General features: G+C 50.5%; 3 protein-coding genes across 4 annotated transcripts; 2 read left to right on the forward strand and 1 right to left on the reverse strand.

The window, feature by feature from the left end:
- Positions 1-1,956: 1,956 nt before the first annotated feature.
- On the reverse strand, positions 1,957-6,731 carry JKAMP (JNK1/MAPK8 associated membrane protein). Of its 2 annotated transcripts, none has more exons than XM_015632216.2 (7): positions 6,623-6,731; positions 6,384-6,475; positions 5,666-5,820; positions 4,448-4,654; positions 3,607-3,788; positions 2,863-2,939; positions 1,957-2,598 (listed from the first exon to the last, which is right to left on the reverse strand). In XM_015632216.2, the coding sequence occupies exons 1-7, from the start codon at positions 6,633-6,635 to the stop codon at positions 2,329-2,331; spliced, it is 996 nt and encodes a 331-aa protein (XP_015487702.1). In that variant the 5' UTR covers positions 6,636-6,731; the 3' UTR covers positions 1,957-2,328. The 2 variants fall into 2 exon arrangements, with proteins under 2 accessions (XP_015487702.1, XP_015487703.1); XM_015632217.2 differs by having other exon boundaries at positions 1,957-2,547; positions 6,623-6,730.
- Positions 6,732-6,882: 151 nt separating this feature from the next.
- L3HYPDH (trans-L-3-hydroxyproline dehydratase) lies at positions 6,883-10,066 on the forward strand. The gene is made up of 5 exons (XM_015632218.3): positions 6,883-7,486; positions 7,704-7,873; positions 8,158-8,280; positions 9,132-9,269; positions 9,584-10,066. Exons 1-5 carry the CDS (start codon positions 6,937-6,939, stop codon positions 9,707-9,709), a joined length of 1,107 nt encoding a protein of 368 aa, XP_015487704.1. The 5' UTR covers positions 6,883-6,936; the 3' UTR covers positions 9,710-10,066.
- Positions 10,067-11,595: 1,529 nt separating this feature from the next.
- GPR135 (G protein-coupled receptor 135) lies at positions 11,596-14,189 on the forward strand. Its single transcript, XM_015629707.2, has one exon. It carries the CDS (start codon positions 11,596-11,598, stop codon positions 12,862-12,864), a length of 1,269 nt encoding a protein of 422 aa, XP_015485193.2. The 3' UTR covers positions 12,865-14,189.
- The last annotated feature ends 7,192 nt before the right edge of the window (positions 14,190-21,381 follow it).

Genomic DNA, 21,381 nt, shown 5'->3' on the forward strand with positions numbered 1-21,381 from the left:
ATAGCAGGCTACAATACAAGCTGGAAGGACTGGATACTCTGTCAAAAATCCAGAATGGGTGATCACTGTAAGATACACCAACCTTTTTTATTTTTCCACACTTCCTTCTTTCCTTCTAAATCCCACAGTATATTAATTCTTAGCTGGTTTCATCAGGCACTGTAGTGATAGAAAAGGAGGAATGGCTTCAAACTGAAGAAGAGGTTTAGATTGGATTAAGTTTAGGAAGGAATTCTGCCCTGTGAGGGTGGGGAGGCCCTGGCACAGGTGCACAGAGAAGTTGGGGCTGCCCCATCCTTGGAAGGGTTCCAGGACAGGCTGGACAGGGCTTGGAGCAACCTGGGATAGTGGAAGCTGTCCCTGCCATGGCAGGGACTTGAAACTGGATGGATTTTTAGTCCCTTTCAATCCAAACTCTTCTGTGATTCCCTGAATCTGTAAAACACGAGCAGTGTGTCCATTCCACACTGAGACCATTTATTGGAAGAACCAGAAATGCTTTAAGGCATTCCTTAACTTCCTTAATCATCCTTAACTTCCACTTCCTGAAGAGCTGTGGGAATAGCAGTGAGGGGGCTGTAAAACAGTCTGAGCACCACTGATCTTCCCAGAACCCTGTGTTTGCTTTTCCACAAAGGATAAATAAAACTAACAGACCCCCAGCTCCTGCAGCTTGTGGCTGGGTGGTTATTGCTTCAGGACTATGTGGTTAATTAATGTTTATGCTCTTTAAAATTTTCATGTGAACAATTTGTACTGCTGCTTCTGTGGCTGCCATTATGTATATAAATATATATATATTCTTCTTTTAATGCTTCTGAGAGAAGATGATAAAAGACTTTATGAATTTGTGTTTCACATTCCAGGTTTTGCTGAAGGCTAAAGCACTGGAGTCCAGCTGAAAGGTCAGTGGTTGGGGTGCCAGGCAAGGTCCATGGGGTGCACTCCCTTCCTATAAGCTTTGCTTTTAACAGAATCCCTCATTCTGCTTTCAAAATCAACACACTGTTTTTCCAGACCTAACAAAATATGTACTCTTCACCTGGGGCTTGTTACTTTCCTTTTAAAAACAAGATCTAGCACAACATTTAAACCCAATACACATAGTCCACACAAAAACATACATGAAAGAGTAAAGTCCTTAGATGTGGTATTTTAACACAAATTTTAATCCCATATTTTAAAACTCTCCTCTAGATCACTGTGTCTGCAAATTAGACATTGCACACAGCAATACAGACAGTATTTGATTTAAGATCAATTACTACCTCAATCCCTAAATAAAACCTCGCTTCTGCATGCAAGACTGAGTTTGTTTGCACACAATTTTTAGGTGCAGTGAGCCTGTCAAGTGGTATTTCACATTAAAATAAAAAAAAAACACATAAAGCTATGAGGAAGGGCATATCAGACAAAATGAAAATAACCCTTCTATGGAGGAGAGTGACAGCTCGAGGCAGCCTGGCTGAGGTGACACCTTTCAAAGCCTCTGAGCTGTGGCAGACTCTGTCCTTAGCAGTGGTGGCAGGTGCTAGAATGAAAAAAGCATTGTTGTCACAAACATAGAAATCTGCACTGTTACAGCCAAAGATCCACAGTGGAAGGAGTTTGATTTGAGAGGATCTTTTTACTCTTGGTTGTTTTTGGCCCTTCAGCACTGCTCTGCCTCCTCCTCTAGAACCTCTACAGCATCAAGTTGCGCTGACCAAAATTAACCCAACTACCACAAAAAGAAAATCTTTGATCTATTTAATGCTCTCCATGAAGCACACAGGGCATAAACTCTACCTTATGGAGAATTTTACAGGGTATTTCTTCTCCTTTTACAGTGCATTTCTTCTCCAGACTCCAGACTCAAATATCATGAAGAATCTTTTACTGGAAGGAAGAAAATAGTCTGTATTCACTGGTGGGGGATAGAAGCTAGAGTATGTGATGAAAAAATCAAGTTCTCTGTTATATTCAAGCTCTATTTTTTATTTTTTTTTATTAAAGTCTATTGAAAACCAGGCTCTATTGTTTTATTCAAATATCATGTTAGGAAATGAACAATACATAAGCAAACCATTGTACTAGGATGTGTCACAAGCTTTTTATACAGATTCACAGTGATAAACAGATAAAAAGACATTGCTTTTGATCTATACCAGATACTTAGGAAGAACACAAAGTGCAGCTTTTTAATATTATACAGTCTCACCCAGAGGTGTTTCACCAGAAGTCTGGCACATAAACTTCTTTTTTGGAAACAGAAGTTTCCAAAGCGTGACAAGCACTAAAACTGCTTCATCCAGATCACTGGGACAGAGTTGCTGGCACAGGCTCCTTTTAATGTCCATTCCCACCTTCGGAGAGGATGCGTGAGGGCTCTGTGTACTTTGCTGTCATCAAGTAGAAGAGGGCAGGGGCAGGTACCAAGGCAAGCAAAGGCAGGTCCTGCTCAAGCTTATCCAGTTTGGAAATGGAGATGATTCCATAGGCATGAAGTAACCAGTGGCTGAAGAGGACAACGAGTCTTTTCTTCCTCACGAGCAAATCCTTGAAAAACTTGCAAAATAAACAAAATATCCTCTTAGCATTCAGCCTGTTACCCAGCTCCTGAAAGTTAAGAATTGTGACAGGTAGAGCACAAAAACCATGTGAAGCCTCCTGGGTTTGAGCCCTTCCAGCACACACCCAGTTTCTCAGTGCACCATCAGAGGGAATTCTCATGTGAGACTCCTCCAGCCAAGAGGGGAAGGGATAAAGGAAGAGGCTTAAATGTAAAATACACCACTGAGAAAAGGCAAGAGACAAAGTGGTCTCTGCTCACTCAAGTCTTTTTTTACTCTGAGTTTTAACACAGGAAACATGTTTACCCACCTCCACTTCAGAAGCAGACATGTACACAGCCAATGTAACCAAAGAGAGCACCAGGATGATGTATGGGAAGGCATAATCTAAAGGCAAACATGCAACATGTTAGCAGGCAAAAAATGGCACAGCTTATCCTTCAGCAGAGAGTTTTTCCACAGGTGTGAAGCAAACTGAGCTACTCTAGCTGCCTCTTAGCACAGCACCACACATGCACAGCAGTGAGGGTCAGCCAAGCACAGCCCTTCAGCTGCTCCCTCTGAGGTTTTCTGCTGTTTCTCAGTGGAGTTACTCAACACTTACACCACAAATTGAAAAAGGCACATAATGAGAAAAGTAGGCTGAGTGGAGATTTTGTGGCACTTCTCCAAATGTGACAAGAATGCTGGAAGCTGAACCAAAAATAGTCAATCTCCCCAAATTTACACTGAAATCCATCTCCAAAATCAGACAACTCTGCCTTAGCAAAAAATGGAACTAGCTCACTCAGAAGTACTTTCCTCTCACACCCCCTCTATTCCTTCTTTGGGAAAGGGACAATCTCCAGCAGCACTGCCTGAGGCAAAGCAGTGTTGGGCAGGAGCCTGGTGAGGACAGAGCTCCTAATGAGCAACCTTTTCAGGTGAAACCCCTCAAAATAACCCTAAACAATATCCTTATTCCCAAAGCAAAAAGTGTCCCTCCCTACTCTCCCTGAAGTCCTCAGTGTGCATTTATAGGTGTGTTCAGGAGTGTTTTTAGGAGAGAACTCACAGAGGAGGCCTCCTCCCACGGCCTGCAGCACGGTGAGGATGGGGAAGAAGTAGAGTGCTGCATAAATGCTTTTAAATCGGTCAGACCTTCCCAAGCCACAGGCAATCTTCTTAACCAGGAGAGGTCGAAGCAGCATCATCAACACGAGACAGAAGGCATAATAGATAAACACGATGGTGTACCTGGAAGAAAAAACAAATCCTTAAAATAAGCACTTTTCTCATGGAGATTCGAGTCACAGCTAAGGAATTTAGGGTTAGTCAGTGAGCTCTAAAGACTTTATAGGCAAAAGGTGTAAATGATGGGCTCACTTTTCCCTAGGGGAAACAGTCAAGATGTTTCTTTTCCAAGGAAAGGAAAACAAAAAGAAAAAAAGTTTTTAGCTACATAGTGACAGGAGGAGAGGACATTCTCAAACTGCACAAGGGGAGGTTCAGGTTGGACATCAGCAGGAATTTCTTCACAGAAAGGGTGATCAGACACTGGAATGGGCTGTCCAGGGAGGTGACAGAGTCACCATCCCTAGAGTTGTTTAAGGAAAGATTGGAATTGGCACTCAGTGTCATGGTGGTGTTGGGCCATAGGTTGGATTCAATGATCCCACAGATCTTTTCCAACTAAATTGATTGTGTGATAACCTGGGCTATGCCACTTGCTTTGATTACTCAGAAAGTCATTAAGTGTCGCTAAATCTACGAAAAACAGCTCAATGCACCAAGGATTATAGGAACTGACTTCATTGATCCCAGCTCCACCTGAACACTTCTGGCAGCTTTGAGGAGAGGCAGGGACAGAAAGGCAGCTGTACAAAGGGCAGGGAGCACAAACCCTTGACACTCACAGGGGGTAGACGGCCTCGTGGGTGCAGTGCACTGTGGTGATGTAGTCGGGGCTGGGGTTGTAGAGCATGGTGTACCAGTCTGAGAGCTTCTTCACGCGGCAGGAGCGGATGTGCAGGGAGCCCACGGGGTCACTGAGCAGCAGCGTCACCACGGCCGCCACGCTGCACTCCAGCAACGCCGTCAGGTGCTGCAGCACCGCGCTGGAGCTGCGGGACAACACACACCGGCACTGCCCCGCTGCCAGCTCCTGCCAAAGCCCAACACCCGCTGGAAACAGGGCCTGGGCTGGACAGAGCCTTCTGCAGAGCTAAAAGCCACTTTAACAATCTCAGATGATTTAGGGTGCAAAAGAGAAGAGCAGTGAAGGTAACGCGCCACATGTCTCAGGAGGGGTGACATTGCTGCATGTGATATAAGCAGAACTTCCAAAGTTGCAAGTTTTTGTTGAAGATGGTAAATATTCATATGTTAAACATTCCCAGTCCCCTATCTTTTCAGTCCTCATAGAATCACACAATGACTTGGGTTAGAAGAGACTTTAGAGACTATACAGTTCCAACCCACTGCCATGGACAGGCACAGTTCAGTACACTCCAGAACCATCATTAAAAAACTCCAGTCTAACACCTAATGGCCACATGCAGCTATGGATTTAAACTTCTTTTTTACAGAACTTCTCTGCTGTTAAGGCCACAGCAGCTCTGCTATCAAGACCCAAACCCAGAACGCATATTTCTAAAGAGAAAACTCAGACCCATCCGCTCAGTGCACTTGTGCAGCCCTGCTGACACTGGCCCAAGAGAGTGGGGATGATACAGCCTGCTGCTTCTGTCTGCTGGGAAACCAAATCCAGCCCAAGCTGCCAGATGGACTGTGCACCGCCACATTAAAGAGGTATGGACCATGCCCTGAGGGCAGTGACTGGAAAGGGTGTCCTGCAGGACACTTACATTTGTAAATAAACCCTCCTACAGCTGCTCTAAACTTCTGTGAACTGTATCAGCTCAATCAACGAGGGTGGATGGGGCTCTGAGCAACCTGGTCTACTGGAAAGTGTCCCTGCCCATGAGAGAGAATTGGAACTGGATAATCTTCAATGTTCCCCCCAACCCAAACCAGTCTAGGAACTGCTGGACAGTTCAGTATCTCAGACTGATCACTCATGGATAAAAGACTTCCAGTTTCAAACAACTCATCTAGAGAAAGGGTACACAAACCTCTTTTTTCCAGAATACCACTCAATAAAGAACCAGTGTAAAACCAGGGGCAACATGGCCATGAAGCCGAGGTACAGCCAGTCATAGCGGTCTGGAGACCCCACACATTCCCGGCAGATTTTGTTGTCATCAGTTCTTTGGCCTCTAGGACACACCTACAGAAAGCAGAGGTTGTATTTAGAATCCCAACAGCAAATCACTGCAGCTAATGGAAAAACAGCTTGAAGAAGTACAGGGCAAGACATAGACCAGATTTTAAAAAGACAAAACCTCAGTAATTTCTCTACTGAGATTTGCTCTCTCTGGTTCTTCATTTCAATATAAACAAGGGTGAGGCATGATTAAAAGCCTTCATGCAAGCCTCCATTTTCCTCTCCTGCTGTCACACCACTCCTTTTCATCTCAGCTCCCTCAGCAGGCTGCTCACAACCACTGTTCCCCAGTTTCTTGCCCCCTTTCATCGAACCTTTCCTGAATCTCGCTCTCCCTTAGCACTCCAATAAAATCGGAGAGCACAGTGATTTATTTTAGCACAGCTCTCCAACACCATCCCGTTCTGTTCCAGCTTTTCCACTCAGCTCGGGTTCAGCACCGAGCCTCCAGCACGTCGTTCGGGAACCGTGTCCCGTTTGCTGTTCTCGCCCCGCAGCCGCGGTCACCCCGAGCCGCAGGGCCGGGACCCGCCGAGCCACCCGCACCCACCGAGCCTCGCACTTACCCCGCAGTCCCCGTACGTCTCTACGGAGCCGTTCACCGACAGCACGGTCCTGCCGCAGTACAGCCCGAGGCAGGCGGGCTGGATGTCCACAGCTGCGGGGAAAGCGCGGGCCGCGTTACCGGAAGAGGCAGCGAACGCCAGTCCCGGCCCGCTCCAGCCGCTGACAACACCTCAACCCCATCCACACCCCCACCCTCATTCCCAGGCCCGTCCCGGTGCCCCATCCCGGCCGGTCCTACCGGCGCGGAACATCGCGGTAACCCAGCAACGCCTCCCCGGCACTTCCGGCGCGGCGCTTCCGCTTCCGCCGCGGGCCGGCTCCCCGGGAATGCGGGCGCGGGAACCCGCAAGGGGCGGGGCCTCCGGGGGTGGTCTGGGGGCGTGGTTTACGGGTATGGGCGTGGCTATGAGGCGGGACTGCATTATGTGGGCGCGACGTGCCGTGACGTCATGCTGAGATGCCGAGGTGGGCGTGGTCTCTTGTTTGTGGGCGTGGTCTCTCGGGGTGTGGCCTGTGGCACGGGCGCGCCCCCGCCCCGGTGTAGCGGGCGCGATGGCGGCGCAGGGCGGCGGTGACGGTGACAGTGGCAGTGGCGGAACGGGACGGGCGCTGCCGCCGCACTCTCCCTCGGGCGCGGTGCTGCAGACGGTGGAGATGCACACGGGCGGCGAGCCGCTGCGCATCATCCCGCGGCTGGAGGCGGCGGAGCAGGCGGCGGCGGCGGGGCTGTCGCTGCTGTCGCTGCGGCGGGAGGTGGCGGCCAGGCAGGACCACGTGCGGCGGGCGCTGATGCACGAGCCGCGCGGCCACGCCGGCATGTACGGGGCCGTGGTGGTGCGCGGCGGGGCGGCGGCGGAAGGCGCGCACCTGGCGGCCCTGTTCCTGCACTGCGCCGGCTACAGCGCCATGTGCGGCCACGCCGTCATGGCCCTCGGCCGCTTCGCCCTCGACTACGGGCTGGTGCCGGCGCCCACCCGGCCCGAGACCGCCGTCCGCCTGCGCTGCCCCTGCGGGCCCGTCACCGCCTTCGTGCCCTGGGACGGCCACCGCAGCGGCAACCCCGTGCGCTTCCACAGCGTGCCCGCCTTCGCTGCCGCCACCGGTGGGGACCACCGGGTTTTGTGGGGTGGTTGGTGGTGGGCTGGCTGAGGGGCATCAGGCAGTTATCTCCCTAGTTCTGCAGAGGTCATCAGGGTGATGAGCTCTATAAGGTGCCATAGGAGTACTCAAGTTACCATCCCCGTCCACTGGGTTCCTTCACTGGAGCCCATGGCTTCGCACAGTTTTAGCTCCTCACCTTCCTCCCTTTTCCTGCTCAGACTTGGCCATTGATGTCCCTGGCCATGGGAAGGTGGTGGTTGACATTGGCTACGGTGGCACTTTCTACGCCTTCCTCAATGCCGAGCAGCTGGGCCTTGATGTGTGCTCTTCAAAGACCAGAGACCTTGTCAGTGCAGCGAGTGCAGTGACAGAAGCAGTGAAGAAACAGGTATGGATGAGCACTGTGGTATCCCAGCATGTTCCCTTTGGGGTGACTGCACCAGACTGAGATGCTCAGTATGGTGGAAGAGTCCCGTCCTCCTGGCTTCACGTTGAATTTCAGTCTGTAACAAGGATGTGAAAAGGAGCCTTCCTGCTTCTCTCTGTTACCTGCAAAGCAGAGGTGGAAATGCAGTAATGTGGCCTTGTCCCCTCCCATGGTCTCTCACAGAAGCTGCACTGCACACATTGCTGCTGTTGTGTACATTTGTGACCTCTCTGTGCTGTTCCCAGTTCAAGCTTCATCACCCTGAGAGTGAAGACCTGGCTTTCCTCTATGGCACCATACTGACAGATGGGAAAGATGCCTTTAGTGAGGAGCCCACCACCAACATCTGTGTGTTTGCAGATGAACAGGTACAGAAATGAGCTCTTCTCAGGCACAAGAGGCACCACAATTGTCCCTTAGATCCTCTGCAAAGAAGAGAGAGTGTTCTGATTCTTAGTTTGGGCAATGATTGCTTGTGCTGCTGTCATGTCCCTGGAGAGCTGAGTGCCAATTCTGGTTTTGCTCCTAATAGCAGAAATCCTTCTTCACACCTTAGATGGTGACATTTCAAAAAGTTTCATATCCAAAACCTGTTGATTGGAATCCAGGATTCAGGGGCTGTGACAGGAACCCAGCATAGTGCATGTCCCTGAAGTCCTAATCTAGGGAACATCTGCTAGGGATGAACAACAGGAGAGAAATGGGGTGTTAAAATTCTGTTCTTGTTTGCAGAGCATAAGGTATGATCTAAATGGCAGGGGAAGTTTTGGTTGGACTTCCCAGCAGTGAGGAGTATGCAGCACTGGGACAGATCACCTGAGAAGCTGTGTTTTTGGAGATTTTAAAAACCATGCTGGCCAGGAGTTCCCTCAGCATAAGGAGAACCAATCTTGCCTTGAGGTGTGAGAATGGGGCAGGTGGCCTTAGCCCCTCTCAGTCCTTTTAAGATGCTGGGAAGATTCCAAGTGTTCCTAAATAACCTCAGTGTGAAGTAGATCATCCACCCCTAACTGTGCCAAAGCCAATCACAGTCCAAAAGTACCCCAAACTTGCTTCTTTTTTCCTTCTCAGCTGTGATATATCTGAATTCTCTACAAAACCCTGGGTTGGAGGGGCTTCCCCCAAGTGCAGTGTGAAGGTGGCAGAGAGAACTGAAGGGAGCAATCTCATTTTGTATTAAACCCCAAAATCTAGAGCTGATTCATCTCTCCTGCTGTAGGTTGACCGAAGTCCGACAGGTTCAGGGGTGACAGCTCGCATTGCCTTGCAGTACCATAAGGGACTCATCCAGCTGGGCCAGAGCAGAACCTTCCGGAGCAGCACCACGGGCTCCTTGTTCACTGGGAAGGCAGTGAAGGCAAGTGGCTTGTGCTGGGCTTTCCCTTGTCTCAAGGGCTGCTGGAAATGTGCACAGTGGGGAAGCAGAAAAGCCTTTCTGTTCCTGGAGAAGGGTGTAAGGAAGGAGGGAGGTGCCTGTAGGTCTTGCCCTCCCACAAACCTGGCCCTTGGAGGATTTTAGGACCTTGTTTTGTGTGGCTGCTGCACGCTTTGGGATGTAGCAGGACAGAGTGCTCGGGGAGGGGTGTCTGCATAAATGCCAGGTAGCACAGGAATTCTGTGGGGTTGGGAGAACCTTCTGTTGCCTCTACCCTCATCCTAATGCCCCTGCAGGAAGCCAAGTTTGGGAACTACAACGCTGTCATTGTGGAAGTCTCAGGAGAAGCCTTTTATACCGGTACAGCCACCTTCACTGTTGAAGAGGAGGACCCACTGAAACATGGCTTCTTCTTCAAGTGACCCGAGCCATGGATGGTGGCAAAGTCTCACTGATGGTGCTGCACTTCTCCTGCCCATGAATTTCTGTTTGCTTCCCCACACGTTGGAACAGGAACAGCCTTGGGTGGTGTGACAGCATTTGTCACATTTCAGGATAACAGGCTTGTTGCCCTGTTGTGATTAGCATATTGGGTGCACTATGATTAGCATATACAAGCTGCTCTGAGAAGCTGTAGCAGTTTTCTTCTTTTTCTTCCCAATAATTCACAGAAAACGGAGCTGATCTTGGGAGAGCTGCCTTCAGATTTATGTGCCTTCTCTATGTCTGCAAATTATGAATTTCAAAATTAATTTCTATTAAATGCCAACTGAAAACTCTGCCGTTTTCCTTGTTTTCACTCTCAGAGCTCATTTGCAGGATTCTGCTGAGTATGTCATGACTCTGGGTTTGAATTGCTAGCTCTTGTTGTCTCCTGCTCAGCCAGCTGTGCTGCTCTGTCTCATGCCCCGACTTCCCTGCTCAGCCTGTCCTTTCCTCACTCATTTCACGCCACCAGGGCTCTCCTGCACCCAGGGGCTGGATGCAGCTATTTGATCAGAATTTCCTATGTTCCTGCTGGGTGTCCATGCTGTGCTGCTTCCCTAAGCCTTCCTCTCTCGCTTATCTTGGACCACTGGCTGCAAATACCCTGTGGTTAACTTTCAACAGGAGCAGCTGTGTTTGAAGGTCTGAGCCATGAAGACCTTTGACTGCTAATTATTTACTGATTTTGTCCCAGTCCAGAGGCAGCTTGTGCACCAGAGTGCAGTCAGTGCTTGCTTTGTCAGAGTCCCTCCAGGGAAAAAACAAGCATTTGCAGTGGCAGGAGCAGAGCTTCAGACCTCTGGTGGTCTGTCACTTCCACTGTGTCTCTGGACAAAATGGTGCTTGTTAAATGAAGACACTCATGGGAGGAACTGGCACTTGTTAAAATGAGACATGAAAATGAGAATGATCATCTCACAGAAGCTCATGCAGCAGAAGGGAGAAAGTCATACTGGTGAACTTAGATAAGGTTGGCACAGAAAAGCCTGGGAGGAATTTCTTCTGTCAGCTTGAAAATAACTTTGTAGCAGGAGGAAACAAAAATCCCGATTTATGCAACTGCCGTGCTGACAATAGAGGGGTTTTAGGATGGTGTCTGGGGCTCTTGCTCCCAGCTTTCCTGTAACCCCCTTGTAAGTCCCGTACAACCTCTAGTCCAGGAGAACAAGAAGTGACACACACATCCTCTGAGCTTGCAGGAGCACACTCTTACCTGTGTTTTCATCTGGGCATCTCTCTTCTGACCAGCCCCCCAGCCCAGCTCTTGGGAAGGAGCTCGGACAGAAAGTCACAAAGCCCAGCACAGGACGTTTGGAGGCTCTTCAGGCATTGATTGCGATGCATCCTTCATTACCTATTCTCTACCCCCATCTCTAAGAAAATTCCAGCTAGGGGCAGGCAGCACGGATGACAGTGGGGACAAAGGGTCTTGCTGCCCATGGCAGATCCCTGGCCTGATCCCTCAATCCTACAGGTGATGATCCCTCAAAGCCCGGCCCGGTGAGCCGGGGTGGTGATCCCGGCCTCCCCCTGAGTGTCTCGGGGTAGCCGGTCCTTCGTGGTGGGGAGAGGACCTGCCAGGGGAGCACATCTGTGGGGACCCATGGCCGACTCCGGGATGGGGCTGACGGCGGTGTGGGGTGCGGTCCCCCGGCCCCACCGCTCGTCTGTAATAAGGGCTCCGCTCCGCCGCCCCCGGGTCCAGCCGGGCCGGGCCGGGCCGGTTCCCCGGGCAACGGCGGCCGAGCGACGTCAGCGGCCGGGGGGGCCGGGAGCGGCGGGGCCTCTGCAGCCGCGGCGGGGCCGGGCCATGAGGCTGCGCATGGAGCCGGCGGCGGCCGTGCCGGGCAACCTCTCCCGCGGCGGCGGCGGCAACGAGAGCGGCGGGGCGGCGGCGGCGGCGGCGGCGGGGGGGTGGTCGGCGGCGGCGCTGGCCTCGCAAGCGGCCGCGCTGCTGCTCATCTTCGCCCTCTCGGCGCTGGGCAACGGGGCGGTGGTGCTGGTGATCGCCCGGCACCGGCAGCTCCGCACGGTCACCAACGCCTTCGTGCTGTCGCTGTCGCTGTCGGAGCTGCTGGGCGCCCTGCTCTGCCTGCCGCTGGCCTTCCTCAGCCTGCTCAGCCGCCCGCCCGGCGCTTGGCTCTTCGGGCAGCGCCTGTGCCTGGCCAGCGCCGCCCTCCACGCCGGGCTGGGCATCGCGGCCACGCTCACCATGGCCCTACTCTCCTTCGACCGCTACTGTGCCATCGTCCGCCAGCCGCGGCACAAGATGGGCCGGCGCCGCGCCGCGCAGCTGCTGGCCGCGGTGTGGCTGGCGGCGCTGGCGCTGGCCGGGCCCTGGTACGGGCTGGCGGGCGAGGGGCGGCGCGAAGCCAACCCCGGCGCCTACCGCTGCGTCTACGTGCTGCCCTGGGGCTCCTCGCGGCTCGGGCCGCCCTACGGCGCTGCCCTCATCGTGCTCTGCTACCTCCTGCCCTTCGCCGTCATGTGCTTCTGCCACTTCAACATCTGTCGGGCGGTGCGGCTGGCCGAGAGCCGCGTGCGGCCGCTCACCACCTACGGGCACCTGCTGCGCGCCTACGGGGAGATGCGCACGGCCACCACCGTCCTCATCATGATCGTCTCCATCATCTGCTGCTGGGGGCCCTACTGCATCCTGGGGCTGGCCGCGGCCGCCGGCCGCCTGCCCTTCTCGCCCACCATGGACGCCGTGGCCAGCGGGATGGCCTGGGCCAACGGCGCCATCAACCCCCTCATCTACGCCGCCCGCAACCCCAACATCTCGGTGCTGCTGCGGCGCAGCCGGGAGGGCGGCTACAGGACTAGGAACAACATGGTGGCTTACCTGTCGGTGCCCGGCCGGCAGCCGGAGCCCCGGAGCCGGGCCGAGCGTGTCCGGGAGCGCTACATCAATCGGCACAGCGGGCCCCCGGGCAGCGGCCTGTCCTCCTCCAGCCCGGCCAGCGGCGGAGAGGTGGCCATGTGGGCCTGCAAGACTCCCGCGGTGCTCTTCTGTCGGGATGGACAGCCGGACACTCTCTCCGAGGCCACCCTGAAGGCCAAAGCGGGCGCCATGGACACCAGCCTCTGAGGGGATGGGGGCCGGGACGGAGGCCTCTGGCTCCGGGGCTGTCTCCCTGAAGAAAGTCCTGGTGCTTGGAGCCCTGTGCAGCCGGGTTACCGGGAAACTGTGATGGCACTGTGTTTCTTCTCCACTGTGCGAGCTCTGCTTTGGAGACCCGATCTACAAGCAGCAAGAGCTCTGCAAGGAAGGGAAATTCTTCCTTTTCAGCAGGCCTGATGCATCGGTGACAGCCACCAAGCCCAGCCAGCCTAAAAGCTCAGCTGCAGGAACAGGACAGCGTTTGCTCCAGACCTGCAGAAAGTGCCACTGTGAAGCTCAGAGGCTGACACACCAAAGCTGACTGAACGACTGTGTGAGCTGTTTGTTAAGTGCCAAAAAAGCAATTGAAAGCTGAGCACTGGCAGCTGGAAGCCGCTCTGAAATCACCACACTGTGAAAACCGCATCGTGGCAGGAAAATGTTGCTTTTACCCGTTATATGTGCAAGTGCCAACAGTCATACAGTCACAGACTGTAGGACAGGCTGGAAAAGTGATCTGTTTATTATTTTTTTTATTTAAACTCTGAAGCATAACAAAAAAAGTGATTGTAAAAGGGAAAATGTATGGTACTGGATGGGAAGGAAAGGAGGGTAATACCTCAGGTGTTGGAATCTCAGCAGCCTTTTCTCTTTTTTTGCGGGTACAGTCAACTTAAAATACTATGAATATGAGAAACATGAGTTCCTCAGACAGACTGAAAAGGGTGTGGGCGTCAACTGTGGTGTGCACAAGATGTATGTTTTCTTTTTGAGCTCATCCAAAGTGTCTGACATCTCCAAGAGTTTTACCATAATTAGAGGAGCTGTGTGAGAGAAGTGTGTGAAAGGAGAGGTAAACCAGTACCCCACGTGCTCAGTGTGTGCTCTGCAGCGTGTGAAAATGTGTATATGCACAGAGCAGATATTGTTGTATTGATGGCAGCAATCCACTGGAATACAATATATAAAAACCAGCTGTTTGCTGTTGAAAATAACACCATGAAAGTGCAATTGCATAGCATAAATTTGAATGAATTTATCAGTGTTCTGATAATATTGATCTTCTTGTTCAAAGGCCCAAAGCCTTAAATTAGTATTTTGAATCAGAAATTAAGATTTGGCCTTCATTTGTCTTTGCCAGAGTTAAGTGTGAGACAGTATTTTTCCTTGTACAGGCTTTAAAAATGCAGTGTTTTGGTTTTACCTTATTTTTCAGCTGTTTGTGATGCAAGTAAAAACAGTATCATTATTTTGTGAAACAAGAAATAAATTGTCTTTTATGCAGGAAAAGAAAGTGTCTCAGCCTGGCATCATCCTCAGGCCAGCACTGGGAAGGGAACTCCTGTAAAAAATTGCCAGATGAATGACAGTAGAGAGACCTAATGTTTGTGAAATTTTAATGGAGCTGGTTTCAGTGCTGTAAGCATTACTGTAACTTTCTTCTCTGATGTTCCTGAAGCCCATGAGGAAAAGATCTGACCCTTGACTACACAGCACTGCTAATTTGCCCTGCAGCTATTGGATTTTGCAGATTGAGCAGTATCTTTTTGCTGTTTCAGAAAGCAGCTGTGCAGAAAGTCCACTGCTCTTCACAGGAGCTGTTTGACAGCGAGTGAACACGGCTGGCTTGTTGGAAGGGAAGGGCAGGACAGGAATTTCTGGCACACCTGCCCTTCCACAGCAATGCTGGCTAAGTGTAAATGGAAAGGGATGGTTGAGAATGATGAGATTGGATTTCATTCTTACCTGGGGAGCTGCAGGTGGTAACAAGGAGGTTGGTGGGGGATAATTGATCATGCAGAGCATATGGCAGAAAGCTCCTGAAGAGGGTGGTCCTGCTCCCCTCAGTGCCTGGCTCTGGCCACCTTCCCTGTCCCTTCTGTCCCTGCCACCCCAGCTGACTCAGGCACTGAACAACCACTGATTCCCTCTTTTTCATACTGGTTTCCTTTTCTACTGATTTGATGTCCTGACCAGGGTACCACAGCCCAGGGAAGCATCTCTGTGGCAGTCAGTTATGGCAAGGGAAGGGTGGGGATGGCAGGACTGAGGGAGCTGCACTGTGAGTGGAAGTCACTCAGCTTTCTAGGAAAGTGGTGGTGAAGCTGCTCTAACACAGGTTTCAACATACTTTTAACAAGCTCAGGCTGGTGCATGTTAGTCTTGCATGTGAGGAATTGAATGAGGGCAGCTGGCTGTGGTTTTGGAGGCATCACAAATTGGCACATTTCTGTGAAGAGCTAACTTGGGCTGTAGCAAGGGGAGATTCTTGACCTGATCCTTTTTGACATGGACCTGGTTCAGCTTCAGTAGAGAGCAGCTTGTGTTCCAAAGCTGGCCTGTGCTCCTCAGAATCACAGAATCACAGAATCATTGAAAAAGGCCTCTTAGGTCATCAAGTCCCAGCATTGCCAAATCCACCACTAGCCCATGTCCCTCAGAGCCACATCTACATGTCTTTTAAATGCCTCCAGGGATTGTGACTCTTCCACTTCCCTGGGCAGCCTGCTCCAGTGTTTGGCAACATTTTATCTGAAGGAATTTTCCCCAATATCCAATTTAAATTTCTTCTGGTGCAGCTTGAGGCATTTTCATCTGGCCCTTGTATTTGTTACCTGGGAGAAGAGACCAGGTTGTTGTAGAGAGATCTCTTCCAAACCTCCTTTTCTCCTGGCTAAACACTCCCTCAGCCACTCATCACAGCACTGTTGAACAAGTCAGGTACATAGGTCTCTACAGCCACATTTTTAAAAGTATGTTTTAAAAAATACAACCAAATGGTCTTCAATAAACCACAAACAAAGCTGCAGGCTGCCTGCCAAAACAGTGCTCGAAATGCTGCTGTGTCCCAGCTGTGCTGAAGGTTGTGCCTCTCACCCAGCAACACAGAGTGGGTGAGGTCTGTCCCTGCACCTCACAATGGCTCCACAAGCTCATCTGGGAGAAAGAAACCAGTGGATTAAGCCACTGTTTTACTCTAGGTCTGAAATATCTGCCTGTAGTTGCATCTGCTTGTTCTTGGGTGAGAAAACATTGCAGCAGGTGGCTCCTGGCCAAGCCACTGTGGGACATCACCCCCACACCTCCCACATGCCCATGCTGCTGTCACCCCACTTAGAGGTCCCCTTTCTTTGGGCTGAAAAACTCAGAAGGCAGGAAGACACTGATGTTTTAGACCCTACAAAACTGGCTCTGAGGCTCCAACCCTCCAGCCTCTTTCCTTTTCCCTCCCTTGAGATGAGCCTGGACAAAACAATTTGCACAAATCTTATTTGATCAAGGATGGTGGGACATATTTTGGCACACCCAAAATCACGTGGATTGTTCTGTGCAGGATATTCAGCATAAGAGAAAGAGGAGCTCAAGTGATTTGAAGGCCAGTTCAGCCCTGGATCCTGGAGACAACTTCAGTCAAAGGCAAATTAAAAATGAGTCTTTGGGCTCTTTAGTCTCTTGTTGACTTTCCAGCACACTTAAACCCTCAGTTTAAGAGTACCTTATTATTTGGCAATGACAATACGCTCCTGACTGAACTAAAGCATTATATCTCAGAAGGAAAATATTAAATCTTGATGAATGACAAGCATTTTAGAACATACTGCTCCAACTGCATGCAGCAGTAGTTTTCCTGCTGATTCAATCGTCAGATTCATTCAAGTAGTTATTTTCCACTCCCTTCCTAATCTGTGGATGAAGCCTCCGTTCAAAGCAAATGCTGTGTGCATAACTTACGAACTGTGAACAATTAGCAGTCCAATTAGCAGTATTTATAAGTGACAGCCAGATGGGCTGTAATAGCTGCCATCAATCACCAGAACTGGGAGAGCTCAGGAGTACGAAACACCCCAGCACTGGTGTTGATTCCTGTATCCAGCAGATGCCAGCAGAGACCTAAGCAGCCAGCACAGCTGCCCCGTAGTGATCCTGAGAGAAGTCTCTTTCTGTTAATGAGATCAACCACTGCCCTTCCAAATTCCCAATCCGAGCACTCAGGGTAGGGGTTGTGACCCATGCCCAAAGAGCACCTCACCAAAACCTAGTTCGAAAGACAGATTCAACACGTGCTGCTCTTTGGGAAGTTTGTTGTACAGGCTGAAATGAATAATTTGGAAAACACATCAGAAAAGTGGCATTTTGTGCATGCAGGCCAGGGCTGCAAACCTGCAGCCTGCAGGGCTGGTGAGATCAGTCCTGGTGCTGGCAGGGTGCTTTGTTCAGCAGCACAGCTGCCTCTGCACTCTGGCTGCTTTTGTGTCTTCACATAATGACTCTGATAATTAATAATAAATGGGTGCTCATCCAGATCTGCTTGCAAAGCATTACAGAGCCACAAAGTGCTAGGAAGAAGAGGTCCTGAGTCCTCCAGGATGAATATCCCACAATAAGATCCAGTTTAGAGGGACCTCATGCCCAACTGCACAGTGCTGCTTTGCTGCTGCAAGCCTTGGGCTTGCCATGAGCAGTGGGCTGAGTTTCAGTGACTTCTCTGGGGCTGAACGTGGGAGGACAAGGCCAGCCCTCCTCCTGTAGCATGGCCAGCCCCTCCTGCTGCTCCCAGTTTGCAGAGGAGTGATGGGTTTTCAATGCCATGCTGCTGCCAGGCCGCTACCTGAGTCCTGAAGTATCTACACTCACCACAGCCAAAGTGCTTGGGCAACAGCTCAGCATTTCTAGGTTTGGTTGTTTGTTTTTTTTTTCCCTAGGAAATCATCACTGCAGGAAGCAGGAGGAAAAGTGACGTGGAGAGAGACAGACTGTGAATCCCTCTCAGCATAAAATGGTTGAGTCACAAGGGGAATCAAAGTGAAAGCAGCAGAAACCCCAGGGCACAACACCAAGGCCTGCACTAATTTGTCTGGGGAGTTATGGATGATCTCAGCCAAGAAGACCCCAGGAGGCTGTGACAGAAGGAAATTTAACAAGAGAGGCTGTTTGCTGGGGCTGTTTGTACTGGGTGGCAGAGCACACCAATGTGCCCACAGGCTCCTGGGGAGATCATAAGAGATGAGTAGGATCCAGCTGTGATTCAGCAGAGGAAGCAAAATCACCTGAGAGGAATTGCTTGTTATTTGTGTTATTTCTTGACCTGCTGGCACTGAGCTCCTCCAGGTTGAGCTGGTTTTACAAAGGCAAGCACTGCCAGAAGCCCACAAAACCAACTGGGGAGAAATTTCTGAGTACTTGGGATCCATAACTTTATACATCCTTTACTTTATACATCCTTTATTCTCGCCTTTATTTTTAATCTTATCTCTTGCATAGTCAGTTCAGAAACTAAGTGAACATTGAAAGGTAATCATAAAGATAACAAAGTTTTTTTAAAAGCTTTGTTTAGACCAGAGGATTGTGCCTTTGCTCAGGTGTCTTTTATTGTGTGCACTGAAGAGTTAAAGGTGTTTGCAAACTGCAATGCTGCACACATTTGCTTTCCCTTCAGACATGGGGACACCTCCTTGCCACCATAAAAAAAAGTGGAAAGATGCAGCTGTGATGACTTTGGGGAAATCACCCAGGAAAATGATATTCCTCAATTCCTGGGATGGAGATTGGGAGTGGAAATAGTGCTGGTCAGCCTTCCACATCTGGAGGAACATCCCTGTTTCTCCCAGGGGCCAGAACAAGCAGGGATTTCTCCTGCTTCTGCCACTTCAATACTTTGGATTAAACACTTGGGAGCTTGGCCCGAGGGATTCACTGAGGGATTCACACTCAGAGCAGGTGAAAATTGTCCCCATGTTGGGGCTGCACATGGACACCAGGCTGGCTGCTGTGTGAGGTTATGGAAAACACCAGGCTGGCCCAGCCCACCCCACTCCATCAGAGAGCAGCTGGGAGGATGCTGGTGCTTCAAAACCCCTCTGGATGGGCCCTACAAATTAACACACCCCCCAGGCTCATCTACCCTCAGGGCAGGTGTGGACAAAACCAGCAAAATTAATTTCTCTGAAATTCATCTTGCCCTCCCAGCAATTTCCTCACGACCCTGTAAATGTAATTTGCTTACCTGATTTAGCAACATACTCTGAACTAATCTCAGCATCAGGGATAAAAAAATGCTCTGAATAACCAGGTCACTTATCTTTTTTCTAGTGGAATCTAATGTGCTGCAGCACTTGTGCCTGGTCTGTGCCTGTGGCTTCTGTGCTCAGTCTGGTGCATTTTACAGAACATTTGGTAATATAGCATCCCTGAGGTCATGTCAAGTTCTGAATACAGCATCTGAATTGTGGAGTCTTTACAGAAAATGTAACTCAAATGGTGATCTCCTCCTGCTATGAAATTGGAAAGACTTGCTATAGAAACTAGGTCTTGCCTGAGTGCTCCTTACTGATTTCATAGCAAAAAGGGGTTTAGGGAATGAACAGGAGCTGGCCAAAGTGCAAATCTGAGACTTGCTTGCTTTTCCTTCAGCCCAGGGGATGCTCTGCACAGAGCCTGGCAAAGCAAAGCCATGTCAAAGTACACAGGCACAAATTCAAGCAGATGGAAAAGCTGCTGGTACCCTTCAGCACCCAAAGCTCAGATAAAGCCAGGGGCACTGTCCCAGCCCAGCCTACAGCAGTGTCCTGGCAGGCCAAAGGCATGGGTTAGGCAGCAGGAATGAAGCTGTGTCCTCCAGACTTGGTGTGGTGGTGCCCAGGATAATCTGATTTAGAGCAGCTCTGCTTGCTGTTGCCCAAAACCAAAGCATGTGTGTCCTGAGCCACCTCTGAGCTGAGAGCACATGGGCACGTACTGGAATATGGGCCAGTAAAGAAAGTAATGGGAAAATGGCAATTTAAATGACTTACCTTCACAGAATTGCTCTGAGAACTGGGAAACTCCAGCTTAATTTCAAGTTCTTTGTGGTGTGACAACAGAGTGCATACAAAGTGTAAGGAAAGCTGGGTAGAAACAGGCTCCCAACACAAACCCTGGCACTGGGGCAAGCCCTGGGGACGCTGTAGTGGAGTGGGACACTCTGTGGTAATTTCAAAAGCCATGAAAGTAAGTTCAGATGACCCACTAAACTGTTTTGAGTTAGTTTATCTTACACACATGGGCATTTTTGGAGCCTGCACGTTCACACACTGTGCATCCACCTGAAGGTCAGACATTGCCAAAAGTCACAGACAGGCCACAGGCTGTGACCTTTGGCTATTTGAGTCGAATTACAGCAGAGAGAATTAAAATCAGCCCTCCTCAACCATTCTGGGGGAAACTTGCATAGAAAATTTAGCATGAGAACTTTTCAGACCACACTAGAGATTGCAGAGGAAAACAAACTGAACTGATTTTGTACTTGACAGCTCTAAAATGCTGAAGTTGGAAAGTACCAGCAGATGGCACATTCCTCAGCCTGTGCTGAGGCTCCAGTGGGGCCAGGCAGCACGGGATTCCTCCCTGGCTTACCTGCACACACTCATCAAGCCTGGTTTAAGGCTAAAAATGACACAAAATGCTCCGAGGTTTCAGGTCAGAGCACTCCTGATTCAAACAGAGAGCTCTCCTTTTCACATGCATCTGTTGGAGGGCCCTGAACAGTGCCAGAGCTCACAGGAGAGATGTCTGCAGGATTTGCTGCAGGAGATGGAGTGGAGATGGGGCTCATCCCCTCCCTCCTGCATCCATCACCTTTGTGTCCTCATGGCCTCTCCTGTTTCCCCCAGGAGCCAAGCTCGAATAGTGTGTTCACTATTCCAAAACACAGGCTGGTGAAATAACCAGCTTTTATGGGAACTGAAATCATAGAATCATAGGATTGTTTGGAATTACAGAATGGTTTAGGTTAGAAAATACCTCTAAAATCAGTGAATCCAACCATTCCCCCAGCACTGCCAATCTCACCATGAACCATGTCCCCAAGTGCAATACCTACATGGCTTTTAGGTACCTCCAGGGATGGTGACTCCACCACTGCCCTGAGCAGCCTGTTCCAATGTTTGGTAACTCTTGGGACAAAGAACTTTCCTCCAATATCCAATCTAACCTGCTCTGGCATAATTTGAGGCTGCTCTCTCTCGTCCTGTTGTTTGTTACCTGGGAGAACAGATCAACCCCCACCTGGCTGTCCCCTCCTGTCAGTAGAGAGTGAGAAGGTCCCCCCTGATCCTCCTCTTCTCCAGGCTGAGCCCCCCCAGCTCCCCCAGTTGCTCCTCATGAGACTTGTGCCCGTTCCTGTGGCAGTCCAGCAGAGCCAGCCCTGCACAAGGACTGCAGATTTGATCAGGCTGTGTGATAGTGGTGATGGCAAAGTGCAGTTTTACCCCAGAGCATCTGCTTGACGTGTGACACGGGGACAGTTGCAGTGGGGACAGGTCCCACAGCACAGGTGGGAGCAGAACTGGCAACATCCCTGCTTTGCTTACCCTCTCCCAAGGGCCTCCAGCAGGGATCTCAAAGTCTGACAGGTCCATTGGGCCCACGGTCCCCTTTTTTGGGATTAAATAAATAGTCCAGCAGCTCCTGCCAGTGACACAGAGTGGCTGCCAGCAGGATGGGAGCTGGGTGTGTCTCCCCATGTAG

Source organism: Parus major, chromosome 5, assembly GCF_001522545.3.
Source record: "Parus major isolate Abel chromosome 5, Parus_major1.1, whole genome shotgun sequence".
Lineage (NCBI taxonomy): Eukaryota > Metazoa > Chordata > Aves > Passeriformes > Paridae > Parus > Parus major.